At 32.3% G+C, this 14,283-nt stretch overlaps 1 protein-coding gene across 2 annotated transcripts; it reads left to right on the top strand.

Annotated features, from left to right (window-relative positions):
- The first annotated feature begins 7,564 nt into the window (after positions 1-7,564).
- LOC142618943 (GCN5-related N-acetyltransferase 10, chloroplastic) lies at positions 7,565-11,823 on the top strand. 2 transcript variants are annotated; one of them, XM_075792003.1, is made up of 6 exons: positions 7,789-7,905; positions 8,095-8,354; positions 8,871-8,923; positions 9,052-9,225; positions 10,363-10,744; positions 11,785-11,823. In XM_075792003.1, exons 2-5 carry the CDS (start codon positions 8,118-8,120, stop codon positions 10,601-10,603), a joined length of 705 nt encoding a protein of 234 aa, XP_075648118.1. In that variant the 5' UTR covers positions 7,789-7,905; positions 8,095-8,117; the 3' UTR covers positions 10,604-10,744; positions 11,785-11,823. The 2 variants fall into 2 exon arrangements, with proteins under 2 accessions (XP_075648117.1, XP_075648118.1); XM_075792002.1 differs by having other exon boundaries at positions 7,565-8,354.
- The last annotated feature ends 2,460 nt before the right edge of the window (positions 11,824-14,283 follow it).

Raw genomic sequence — 14,283 nt, 5'->3', positions numbered from 1 at the left:
TTGTTAGTATATTGTGATTAGTTTATTTGTTAGTATATTGTGATTAATTGCTAGTTTTTTTTTAAAAAATTAATATTGATGATGCGGAGAAAATCAGTAGGCTGGATGCTTCGGACTTGAAAGAACTACTTGCTGCCTTGGTGGTCTGAAAAAGAAAGAAAAGCGATCAAAGGTGATCGGGGTTGCCGGCCAAGAACTCTCCGATGGCAAAGTTAGTTTTTCTTTCTATAATTTTGGAGTTCTAACTTTTTAAGAAATGTAAAAACATACCTTTGTTTGGTTTGAATGAGCATTTATATAGTGTCCTAAAGACAGTTATCAAACTTGTAACCTCCCCTGGATTTGAGGAGGTGTGAGGCTTCAAAGATAACTTCCACAACTACTAGGAGTTATATACTTCTCACATAATGGTCACTGGAAGTTATGCGTGTAATAAGGAGTTGTAACACATACTCGGGAATTTTCCTAAGTGTGAAGGCCTCGTCGGAGGATCTTCCTGTTGAGCGTACCTCGCTTAGAAACAAAGGTCGTTTCCCCTATGGACGGCCTTTGTTCAGGACGAGGTTTGTGGCTCCCAAGGACGAGACGACGTGGTTTTGTCTCTTGATCATACGAATCTCGTCCAAGCTTCTTCCTCCATGGACGAGATAGTCATTGGCGAGGTTTCTACAATCCTTGCTTCGCTGGCCTTGTCCTGGACGACCTCTATGGACGATGTCAGAGTTGGTACTTTATCATACCCTATCAAATATTATGATTAATTATTGGGAATATATATATATATATATATATATATATATATATATATATATATATTGTTAGTGTAAATATTGTGATTAAATTATTTGCTAAGTTTTTTTTAAAAAAAATATTGTGATTAATTATTGGGAATATTTGTTTATTTTTTGTTAGTGTAAATATTGTGATTAAATTATTTGCTAGGTTTTAAAAAATAATAATAATGTGAATAATTATTGAGAATATTTAGTATTGGAGGAATATTTAGTACCAAATATTGTGATTAATTATGTTATTACAACATATTGGGAAGCGTTTGTAGTCTCCTTATTTTTTTTTTATACAAAAACCTAAAATACAGAAGCTATATATTAAGATTAAGGTTTTACTCAAGAAGAATTACATCAACAAAATCAAGAGTATAGCCTAAAACGAAAATACTAGAGCTAGATAATTATTAAGAGACCATTTTGCAAGAACATAAGCAATCTAACTCAATCCAACTAATGGGCATGACTATGCATTCAAAGCTAGTAATACCATTGACAAACTTAGAATTTTAGAACTGAAAAAAAAAAATCAACATAATGTAAAAGGATAAGAAGAGAATATAGAAATTCAGCAAGTCGTCAGTTTTAATTTTACCTTGCCTTCCCAAACAGCAGACGATCGATGTTCTTTTAGAAACCTTAACATCGAACAATCCTTGGGACCAAGACCCGAACTCATCAACCACCTCAGCAGCAACGGCAGCCATACTACACGAAGTTTAAGGAGTCAAGAGTAATATAAGCACATGTTCAAGATAAATTGGCAAGGATCTCAATGTATAGTCTAATTTCTTGCACAAACAATAAGTATGACAATCAACCACAGGGAATAAAGATATATATAAAAATTCAATATACTACCAACAATTGTAAAAGCAAAGCTTTATGTTAAGAGGTTGGTGATCAAAACTAAGTATACAAAGTAATTCAAAGGTGCCAATTTAATGGGTTTGAATTACTGTGATCAAAACCAACTAACAATCACTCCAAAATTATGGAAATTCATGAAGTAAGTCGTAAGTGCATTTGGCTTAGATTGGTAATTCAACATGTTTGATAAAATTGTAGATTATCCTTAATCAAAGATAGCCTCCATATTAGAGGGAGCTATATTAAATGTAAACAAAACCAAACATATTTCTCCAAATACCACAACGCACAGAAGCTCCACAAGAGATAATATTTATGTCAATAAGATAGAATCAACTGAATTGAAAAACTAGCTAAATAGAAGACATCAACTTAAAACTACTAGGTAAGTTCGGGTGACATTGCAAGGAGAAATTGGCATATAACACCCATCTTCAAACATATTCATTAGTTAACATCGTTTTCAAGCTAATTAGCAAACTAGCATCTCGAGTTTCTTAGACTTGATTTCACTGTACCAACTCGTGCCTCACAAACTTGAATTCCATGTGAACTCAACTCTTTTACACTCGTTTTCAAAGTAATTAGCAAACTAACATCCCGAGTTTCTTAGACTCGATTTCACTGTAGCAACTTGAGTCTCACAACACTCGATTTCCCTTAAACAAAAACAGCAACACAAAGATCAAAACAGAAACCACAACAGCCAGAGAGATCAAAAGCAGAATCATGAAGCAACAAACCCAGTGAGATCAAAACAGTAACACGAAGCAACAAACCCAAGCTCTAGACGGCGATCGGGATGGGGATGGGGATGAGGTGGTCATCTCAATACTAATTCAAGACTAGAAGCAGTTGACACTTTTATTGTTGTTTATACAGTATCTTTCAGCTTTTAGCGACACAGAATACAAGAGGCTCATCAGTTGACTTCAAATCATCTTTACAATAGGGCACAAATTTTTTTTGTCCAATCTAATTAATGCAGTCTGTTGGCTTTTTCAGTTAGCAGGAAGTCTTAAATTTATGTTTATTAGCATTAGATTAGGTTTAATAAGTTTTAACTGTCGGGCATCTCTACAATTTCCAGCATCTATCGACATGTGTTGTACACATGGAAAATGTAAACAAAACCATGATTGTGAAGAATGAAGCTTTCCTCATTTTACCAAATCTTACAATCCCAGGAAATTCTCCATAAAACGACTGCTAATAATACAAACCTAATACCCAAGAAATTCATCCAACTTTCTATTCTGCAAGCTGAAAGATCATTAGAAGCTCCTATGAGAAGTTTTTCTTCTTTTTGAGACTTGGTTAATAAAGCTTGACCCATTGTTATCGGAATTTCAAAAACCACTTCTTTTAATTAGCAGAATTTCAAAACAACCAAATAAATTGATCACCAAAGTTTGTAAATATAATTTTCAATTGGCTTATAGTTCATACAACATCTAAACTTTTTTGGTCTACCATTTTTCTTTTTTTAATTATCTCTTACTCAGTTTTTTTTTTACATAATTTTTCTTACCTTTTCATTTTATTGATAACTCGTATTAATAACTCAATCAAAATAAGTACATTAATTTCAAGTTTCAAACTCATATTCGGGGATCAATTAAAATAAATTAAAAAACAACAAACAATCATATGGGTCATAATCACAAATAAAAAATAAATCAAACCATGGCATAACTATTACGAAAGTAGAAACAATAATTATCAAAGGACTTTATCTCATAAAGAATAAAAATTATCACTTTGTTAGTGAGAGTGAGAGGGAAGAGTGAGATAGAGAGTGAGACGGTGTGAGTATTTGAATTTGAGTGATCTGTACAAAACCCTTAAAAAAAAAAACAAAAACAAAAGCAAGGAAATTAGTGATAGAATCAATTACCTGAGAGTGAGAGAGAGATAGTGAATGACCCAACGAGGCTCGAAAAGATGCTGGGCTCACAGAGATGGTGGGTTAGAGAGATGGTTAATATAAAGGGAGAGTCCGATGAGGAGAGGAGCTAACAACGACAGAATGAGCCACCAATGAGGCCCAGCCGCCGATAAGTTGAGAGGAGAGAGAGAGAGAGAGAGAGAGAGAGAGAGAGAGAGAGAGAGAGAGAGGACAGGTCTCGTGCTTAAGTGGGTTTAAGCATCTAGGTGTTTTGAGAGTGAGAGTGAGAGATTGTGAGAGAGATGGTGTGAGACTAAGTGAGTGTTTGAATTTGAGAGTGAGAGACTGAGAGTGACGGTGTGAGACTGAGTGAGTGAATTTTAGGGATCTGTGATAGTGTTTTGAGAGAGGTGCTGTTTGAGAGTGTTTTGCTGAGAGTGATCTATGATTTTGAGTGATTTGGGACACGTGGAGGGCTGAACAGAAATCGAGTCCAATAGACTCGAGTTCTTAAAACAACTCCAAACCACTCGATTTTGATATCTATGTGGACTCCTTGTCCACCTCAGTTGGTGCCACGTTGAGGAAATCGAGTACATTATACTCGATTTATAAGCCCAAAATCGAGTCCTCTGGACTCGATTTGTTAGAAACCAAAATAGTTTTAAACCTTGGCTAACTAATAATATAATTTGGATTTTATAGTTATTTTTTAAAAAAAATCCGATGCTTTAAAACATTCTTTTCAAGTCTCACCTATTTTAAAACAGGGACATAGACTTAATAATTTCAAAACAAGAATATATTACTAGATGTTTTAAAAAATGAGGGCAAAAGTCCAATTTTTCCAAAAAGTGCGTTGTAAGTTAAGACTACAGCATGTTATAAGTTAAGGCAACGATCTTAATAAAATAAACATTATTGAATATTTTTTAAAAATTTAACCGATTAATTACATATTTTTTTCATTTTAGTGTATGTTTGGCTAGCTTATTTTTTGCCAACTTATTTTATTATTTAGTTTATTTTTGCTACTATTCATGGGTTCCATTGCACTTTTGGGTACTATTTAGGGGTCTCACTGTACTATTTCAACTAACATTTACCTTTATCTACCGTACTTTCAGTAAAAAGTTTTCAGTTTCAATAAAATAAGCAGATCTCAAACAGACCCTTAATACACATGTCAAATTTTGTATTAATTAGATATTATTTATCATTTGATATATAAGCTTATATTTTATGTATAATTTTAAATTACAAAAACTTGCAATTTAAACAAGTTATAAATGACATAGCTGATGACCTTTAATTTTCTAAAATTTTTGCAAGTATGGAAGATATTAGAAGAAAATGTAATCTAATGATGAATTTGTCAAAATTGTTCTCTAATAAAAAGATATTGAGTAAGATTGTAGCCTAAAATTCCAACTAATTGTATAACTAAACTTTCTCTAGGATTTTTTATCATTCTCATTCTGTCCGGCTTCTTTTTTCACTTTTTTTTTTATTCTTTTTATCCTCACCTTACATCCAACCTGAATTTTTTAACGGAGATTAAATAATTTACAATCTTCTCTGATTTTTTTTTCTTTTTAAAATAAGGATAGGAAAGAAGCCCCATATTCACAAGAATCACAACCTTTAATTAATACCAATTTCTATAGCTGCATTTCCAATATTCTTTTTCGGTTCTGTTTTCTCGCTTCTGCTTCTCGTCCTTTGTTCTTTGCTTCTCTATTGATAACGGTGGTTGGTATTGGCAAAAAAAATGTCTAAGCCTGTTCAATGTATTTGGGGCCTTTAGCCAAAATTTTAAATAATTTTTCTTTTATATTCAAATATTTATTAAATAATTTTATTATTTCTTACTCATATTAAAACACATCTACAACTACAAGACGCTGCCTATTCACATTTTTCCAACTCAACACTATGTGTTGACCTGAATCGTCAAAAATTATTTAAGGATTATAGGTTTTACAACCCCTTTTACTCCTATAATTTTTTTACCTAAACCCAGTTTGACCCATACACATTTGGTTCAAACCCGAACCCATTCGACCAACATATTTGCTAGGTCTATTAAACTATTCCTTAGCCTATGTAATAGCCTTTAAAAAAAAATCTTAAAAGCTCCATTGTTGGCTTCCTCTTGCTCCAAAGAAAGAAAAATGTGCCTCTCTTCTCTGAATCCCTCACTTGTGTATCAGGCTCAAGCCCACTTTTGAACCCGTTGTACTGTCATTGTAGTGTACTATACCATTGTATTGGCATTATACTACTAGGTTAACTAGCTTCTATATTTAGATACTCAAAAAGTCTAGGGCCACACCTTTTACTGCATATTTTACCACAACCTGCTTTAGTGTCAATTGCTGTTTGAAATGCTTTAAGTGGTGAACTCACGTGTAAGTGATACAATCCAATTACTAACTGACACCTAAGTAAGTTGGGGCAAGTGTATACAAAAAGGTGTCCCTAGAAGAACTCTCTAGACACTCTCTGTACAACACTATCCATTCGTTAAGTACTACATTAAATTTTATTCTAAAATAGTCACTAAAAAACTTAAATGATACAAAATTTAATAAATAGATAACTTGAATATATTAACATCACAAAAAAAAAAACACGAAGTATTACAATTTTCTTCTATTAACTAAGAGAAAAAGGAAAAAAGAATTAATAAGAGATAAAGTGAAAACTGAAAATACTGAAAATAATAAGTGAGAGATTTTGAAATGATAATAGAAAAGAGAAAAAAGGAGAGAGAGAGAGAGAGAGAGAGAGAGAGAGACGAATGATACTTGCAACAACTACGAATTGAGTTACTAAAGAGAGCAAAATTGTAGTGATTGTAAAGCCAAAGAGAGCATAGCTACCAACATTGCCAAGGAGAACTCGCGACCACAAAGTTTTTCTTGGTACTCTTTTTTTTTTTTTTAATAAAAAAAATGAAATCAGAGATTATTTTTATATAATAGGTTGAACGAGTTACAAATTTGAATGTTAGAGATTTTTTTAAAAGGCTTTTTAAAAAAAAAATTTATTCACTTGTTGTTTGGTCTAGTCTTTTTAATGTTGTTATTTAACCCCCCCCTTTTGTTTAAGGGGTTAAAGATTATGTTTAGGGGCCATAATTATCTTTAGAGTAATGCTACATCCACAATATTTTCATAACAATTATTATATAACAAGCTATTATTGGTAAGTATAAAAGTGATGTTAGTATTGAGCCTTAATTAGTATCAATAATAGTTTACCACATAAGATTTGTTGTGAGATTATTCTAAAAATGTTGTGAATGTAACATTATTCTTATTTTTGTTGACAACCCAGCTTGCAATTGCAATAATAAGTCAAGGGACATAACATATTTCCTAATTGTTAACATGATTTTTTGTGATTAGTGTATAAAAAAAATGTAGTGTCATGATGGTCTCATGTAAAACTATTTCTTCAATCACATCTACCATCTTAGAGCATTAGCATTGGTGATACCAAAAATTTAGCAATTTGGCACCATAAATAGCTAATTTATTTATTTTATTACATCATTTTACAAAATACCCAATATCAGCAGTTTTATTTTAACATTCAACATAATAAAATAATATATCTTTTAATATATATATATATATATATATGTATGTATGTATGTATGTAGTACCATTTTAACTACTGTGCATATCCATCTCTGGCTATGCACTGTAACTTAGCAGCAAAAAAAAAAAGGGTTTTTACTCCAGTGATACAATCCACTTTTACTATATTTTGATGATAAATTTAGCATTTTAGCAAAATACCTATACCAAAGTTGTATAAAATGTTGACAAAAATATTGTAACTTTTGGAATTTCTCTGTTTATACAAGGTAAATTTTCAAATGTACATCACATGTGGTATGGACCCCTAATATGGCATCTTAGTTCTCATGGTCTCAAGCAAACAAGAATTTATGACCACTCATATGCATACCTTATCTTTCCTTGCCACCTGTGATCATCGTTCTCTCATGTTTATTAAAAAAGAACAAAAAAAAGAAGAAAAAGTGAGAAGAAAGAGTAATTACAGCAATGGAGTTTTCTATTAATCTCATTGTTCATCTTCGACTGTTCTACGGCTGACATAGGCATTGGTCGAAAAGCATCAATGATCAACCTATAGAGATTAGCTTCCATTCTCTCTCGTAAGCATACCATACCTTCCCCAGCTTTCCTTTTATAGTCTCAATAGCTTCTCTGGACATATAAGCACGCAATGAATAAATTGAGTGAATCTCAATGGCCTAAGCGAAGCTTTTAGGCCAAGGAAGCAAGCAATCATACACTTGGAACAGAAAATAGGAAATGTAATGTAAGTATATTCTACCAAAAAATTAATTTCTCATACTATATATGAACATGGCTCATTTGGTAGCAAACCACTGCATTATTCCAAAAAAACTATGTATAGAACCTTCAAATGGAAACACACGTGGTCTTAAACAAAGTAGGACGAGTAATTGTTTGATGGGTTATGGAGAAAGTTGGAGAATTAATGCAGGTCTTCAAAGTGGGAAAATATTGATGAAAGCAAGAAGATTTGTGGTGCATAGTTCAACCTCATCAGCTGAGGAAGTGGGTTTGGTTGGGGATGGAAAATGCGCTGAGGGACAATTTGGATATTTAGTAAATGAGTATGGATGGAAGGTAAGAAGGCTGGTTGAGAATGCTGATGAGATGAGGAAAGCAGCTCAGGTTCAAGCTGAAGCATTTCATGTGCCTTTAGCACTTTTCAATGACTTATTCTTCGACTTCTTTCAGGTTTAATTCTCACCCTTCATGTTTAATTAATTTCTTTGTTGTTTTTCTGCTTTATTTTCAATTTTTCTTGGCTTTCAAGATTTACATTTTTTTTTTGGCTGAGCAAAAAAAAAAAAAAAAAAATTGTAATTAATTTTGAAAATTTCTGGGTATTCTTGTTAAAGATTTACTTGAACTTTATATGTGAACTCTTGTTCATATATGAGTTAATGTCTCAATCAGACTTTGTAATTCATTTTTCTGAATGCGAAAGTTAATTCATACTTGGGGAAGGAATAAACATGATATGGTGAACTAATTGAAGTTTGAAAAGTTCATCAAGGGTATTAGAATTCATTGTAATTAAGATTAATGTACTATTACCGTCTATTTCACATTAATATCATGGTTAAAATTTTATTTTCTAAATCTGACAGTGAATAGATCGACACTTAATCTAAAGTTTTAGACGACAGGCAGTATATTATCAACATATCCTTATGTAACAGTTGTGTGTTGAATTGCTTCTAAATACAGGCTGAGGTGCTTTCTGGTCTTGTATACAAACTTAGAAACTCACCTCCAAACAGGTAAACATTGACCGTGTATAGTTAGGTCCATTATGTGCATATAAAAATTTTGCAAGAAGTAACTGTACTTAGATTTTGTTTTTAAAGCCAAAAAAGACATTTAAATTTGTTGATGAAACTAATAACAGGTATGCTTGTTTGGTTGCTGAGCCTACGACAAATTCTTCTGATTCACAAAAGCAAGTTGTTGGCGTTGTCGATGTCACAGTGTTGAGAGACAAATCTGTACTTCAGTATCTCCCAGCAGCTGAAGTAGAAGAGTATCTTTACGTCTCCGGGATAGCGGTTCTGAAAAGTTTCAGGTAAATACATACTGTATTTCAATCCTAAATTCACTCTTCACTTTTGTGGTATTTTTCTTAAATAATATTCTATCAATTTTCTTGTTTTAAAGTTTAATATAAATTAAGGAATAAAATGACTATGAAATGTTCCCCCCAAAAGAAGAACTCTTTCTTTTAATGAAATAGAGAAAAAAAAATACTACAATTTTATCCATATTTTGAGAAACAAAAAATATAAATAAATATTCCTTTCATTTTCATACCTCATTTTATGAAAGAAAAAATATATTGAGTTGGATTGCTATTCCATTCTTTTAAAAACAACCAAATTTAGTACTAGGATGATTGTTAGGTTTCTAGTTAGACCACTCAAGTCCAGCAATCTACTCCAACCTATTGTATCAGGACTTACCCTTTTCGATTTTTCAAAATTTTAAGTAATTATAATCTTTCTTACAATGTAAGTATTGTAATCTCGAATTATTCTAGGGCATAGTTTGAGATTTTAGTCTATCATATGTTGAAATTCTTCCACGATCCTAAGCTTCTATAATGGAGAATTGCTCAACACACAGAGAAGTGAAATGCAGAGCAAAGAAGCAGGAAATGTGAAAATGAATTCTTGTATTGATAATTAGCCTACTCTGTTCTTTATATACTAGATACAGACTACAGAGGAGCAAAAGCTGTAACAGAAAACTAACCACATAACCTACAATTTCTATACACGTGGCAGCTAACTAAAGTATACAACCTACTAAGCTACAGGTCGTTTCTTTTACAACTACTACATGTAGTTTACGTACACCATTACAGAGTTAATTACAAACTAAACCAATCTTCAACATCATATATACTCTTCATTTGATTCATTATAATGTAAAAGTAAGATGTAACTGTATTTCGAATATCTTTAAGATTAAATCAGATTATTACTTGTAGTCGAAGATATTATGGCTGATGAGTGATGAGGCCCAAATCAACTTGAAAAAAGTTCAAAAAACTCTTTTTTTTTTATTTATTTATAAGAAATAACTCAAATGCTTTAAGTAACACCTACTCTCTTTTTCTTTTTCTTTTTCTTTTTCCTTTTTGTCTCTCACTCCTCTTTATTTTCTTATTGTTGTTCTCCAACTCATATATATGGTAAAAAAGGAGGCAGAAGATAGCAACTTTGTTGCTTAAAGCTTGCGATGTGCTTTCTGTTCTGTGGGGTTTCGAGTATCTTGCACTGAGGGCCTATGAAGATGATTTTGGAGCACGTAAATTGTATACAAATGCAGGTTATCGAGTTGTCTCAGGTGATCCCCAATGGATGACTACATGGATAGGAAGAAAACGACGTGTTCTTATGATTAAACGCTCTAATCTTCATACATTTAATCAAGCAACATAACTTGGCTTTTAGTTTAATTTCTTCATGCCTATTATGGCTTGTATATTCGTTACTGGCTATGCCTGCACGAGTTTTTTTTTTTTGGAACGGCACATGAGTTTTATTTGTGCATCATAAATAGTTGCCAACCAACATGTAATTGTATTTGTTAAGACATATGTGTTTCACTTGTTTAGAACACATGTCATTCATTATTTATGTAATTGGCTAATCCTTTGTCAAAACGCACTTTACTTGTAATTTGGTAGATTTAGGATATGGTTAATGCTTCAAGAAATAAGGTTTCAAGGTCAAGTGTTAAAGTCATGCAAGTCTGTTCAAGAAACAAGTTGAGAAGTGCTTTTCATTAAAGCTTGACAACTGACTTGACAGCTGCATCTATCGAGCTTTAAGAATCTGTTTTGCCCTAAGGCTCGACAGCTGCTCTACAGCGCCTCGACACCTGTAGTTGTCAAGATTTATGAAAAATAGATTCCTAGTTCTATTTCAATTCAAATCCGTGGATGTGTCTTTGGGACTTCTTTTCTTCTAACCATAGACATATAAAATGATTATTTTAAGGGCCGTCAAAGTGTGGCAAGTTGCACAAGTATTGAAAAATTCTTGTTCATGCAAATTGTAACTTGAGACGAAGTTTTTGTCCTAGTTCATCTCTCTTGTGAAGAAGTTGCTGTGTCTTTGCACCGTTGGGTTTTGTAACCAAACATCTTCTTGATCTTCATCATGTGGATGAATTGAAGAACTTTGCAGCCAACAAATCTTCTCTAGTTCGTGATTGAAGTTGCGTACTGGGGTCCGCGCATTGGTTAATCACGTACTTGGGAGCCATGCATCAAAAGAAGAGACTGTCACTACAGAACAAGTCCAATTGAGTATTGGGGTAAGGGTCAACTGTAGGTTGGTAAGGTACTTAGGATTTCTTTACTTGTAACCGCTTGTTGTAATAATAGTGGAGTTTCGGGAGTGGTGACCTTAAATTCACTCAGTGGGATTTTTGCCGTGTAGGTTTTCCCCATTCGTAAATAAATCACCGTGTCATTTATTTTTCCGCTGCATACTTTAGTCTATTGGTGATTTGGTTGTGCTACCACGCGTTTGCATGTTAATTTGATTAATTAATAACTTGGCTAATTAATTAACTTAATTCATCATAAGGGGTGAATACGTTTTTGGCCTATCAGTATTTAAGGCAAAAATACAAATATTACCCTTTTAAGTTTGGTCAGTTGTACCGCTTCCCCTTGGTGTGGTAGTCACTTTACAAGTATAAATGCTTGTGAGGTGTGGGGGGCAAGGGCCGGGATTCAAGTCTATAGAAGGGAATTTCACACACATATACACTTAGATTAGGTTAGAGTAAAAATTCTATCTTGTAAAATAAAAAATAAAAAAATACAAAATAAAAAGTCTAGTCAGTTGTCATTTTTGACCGTGAAACTTTAATTTTTTGTAACTTCGCATTTGCAATCATCATTAGATTTTCTTAATGGCGACTTTTTACACAGAATAAAGAAATGACTAATTGTGACAGTAAATGTGAACTTACCCACAAATCCATGATATGTTAATGTGGCATGAGTATTGCTAATAAAATAGTGTCATGTGGCATGAAAAAAGAGTCTTCCAATAATATGTTAACTGATTCGCTCACTATGTTCTTTCAAAAGTCTCTGTCTCTTCTTATATATATGGAATGGAAGAGCCAATGGACCAAAGTTGCTACACACTTTACGATATACTATTTATATGTAAGGAGATTTGAGATTCTAACTCCTATTCTTCCTTAGTTTTAGCAGGCAAGAAATATTAACATAACAAATACTGTCTAATGATTAACCGTTTTTAGTTGGGGAACATTAATTGTTTATTTATTTCATATTATTTTTACTGTTATAGCCTTTTTTTTTTAGAGAAAACTGTTATAGCTAAGTGATAACTTTGTTCAATCATGACATTCGTTTTTATTGTCTATATAAATGCATGGTAATATTTCAAATGGAAATTTTTTTATTAACTTAATATATATATATATATATATATATATATATATATATATATATATATAAATCACTTATTTTATTGTGGATATATCATATGATGTTCTTGAAAGAAAAATTCTGGTTTTGTATCTCATACAAAACACACAGCGAAAGCAACAAACAAGGATCTATTTCATTCATGATTGATAACGTACACTATGTAAATTTCAGAATTTAAGAACAAGATAGCGTACCTTGGTGTGGTGAAATTCAAAACCAAAGATTGAAGTACTCGGAAATACTTTTAATCTTCACTCGGATTCCACTTTACGCCCAAGATGTGTGGTCTCTCAATCAGTTTTTCAAAGGGAGAATGAAAATGTGTCTCACACTCTCTCACACACCGTTTCTTTTTCTTTCTCTTCTCTTCTAAAAAAAATTCTGTGTATTTCTCCCTTTATAACTAACTGATTATCTAATTGGGCTGGCCTATTGGGCTTTAGTGTGTGGCTTAGAGTGAGACCAAAAAGGACCAATAAGACACTAGCTCCAATAGGCCTTGGGCTTTTCCATCAACTCTTGACAAGTCCAAAGTTACCATTAATTATATTTAATACCACTATATAAATATAATTGCACTCTAGGCTTTATTAATAATTATATCCCAAGACTTTATTATACATTCAACCCCTTCATAAAATATTCGTAGTAACACAAAGTCATAAATGTAGACTGCCACTTTGTAAATTACTACATCTTATCCTTGAGTACCCGGTTTAATTCTTTAAAGTTATTCATTATATATTTATGAAATCCAATTTCATAAATATATACTTTAGTAATTTCTTACTAAAGTGGTTAGGCCTAACTCTCTGAATAACTGAAACCATTAAACTTATCTCAAGGGAATATTTTATATCTCCATCAAGAGACTATGAATTCCATCTTGAGAATATATGTTCCATCAACACTAAATGTGGCTACCCAACATACTGAGGTTTTGACCGTCACTTCATATCTCACTCCTGATATATCAAAGCAACCTACACTTCATGATCAGGTCCATTATGTTCTCAAGATTAATAGTTCATGCAAATAGAAGTCGTGAGATTTATTATTCATTTGACAGTCGTTAGGAGAATAATAAATCTTACAGCGGTCCTGTTCAATATGTCTTAACTCTTAAAACATATCAATATATCAACTAGAAGTCTCCACTTCCATGATCAAGACAAATCATCTTAGTTGATACGTTATAGTCTTCGCAAATGAAATGCCCAATTTCATCACCGACTACGAACTATAAATTCTGAGTTTACAAAGAACTTGTGATTTACATCTTCTGTGACTTTTCACATAAATCACATACAATGCATCTTATGGACTATATGATAATGTCTCATATTCATATTACCATTATTTTAGATAATAATAAAATAACCTTATCAATCACAATATTAAGTCATATATCATGTCATACATAATGTCATACATAATATCATACATAGCATCATACAATAGGATTTAAGGGCACTAATCCTAACAGTTCTCTCATTGATTTGTTGGGCTTAATTATTTTCGCTCTTCAACTTTTCAGCTTATAAGAGCTGCAGGCTTTCTTAAGGCTACTAGTTGGTGATTTGAAGAGCTTTTCAGTGGAAACTACTCTTATAATATTAGAAATAATGTACATCAGAAATA

This window comes from Castanea sativa, chromosome 12 (assembly GCF_040712315.1).
Source record: "Castanea sativa cultivar Marrone di Chiusa Pesio chromosome 12, ASM4071231v1".
Lineage (NCBI taxonomy): Eukaryota > Viridiplantae > Streptophyta > Magnoliopsida > Fagales > Fagaceae > Castanea > Castanea sativa.
This window is presented reverse-complemented; position numbering and strand designations above follow the sequence as displayed.

Excerpts from the sequence above, each read along its gene's own strand:
- LOC142618943 (XM_075792002.1), top strand. The coding sequence starts at position 7,947 with ATGAACATGGCTCATTTGGTAGCAAACCACTGCATTATTCCAAAAAAA. Across the intron at positions 8,355-8,870 it reads TATTCTTCGACTTCTTTCAG|GCTGAGGTGCTTTCTGGTCT; the intron begins GTTTAATTCTCA and ends TTCTAAATACAG. Across the intron at positions 8,924-9,051 it reads AGAAACTCACCTCCAAACAG|GTATGCTTGTTTGGTTGCTG; the intron begins GTAAACATTGAC and ends AACTAATAACAG.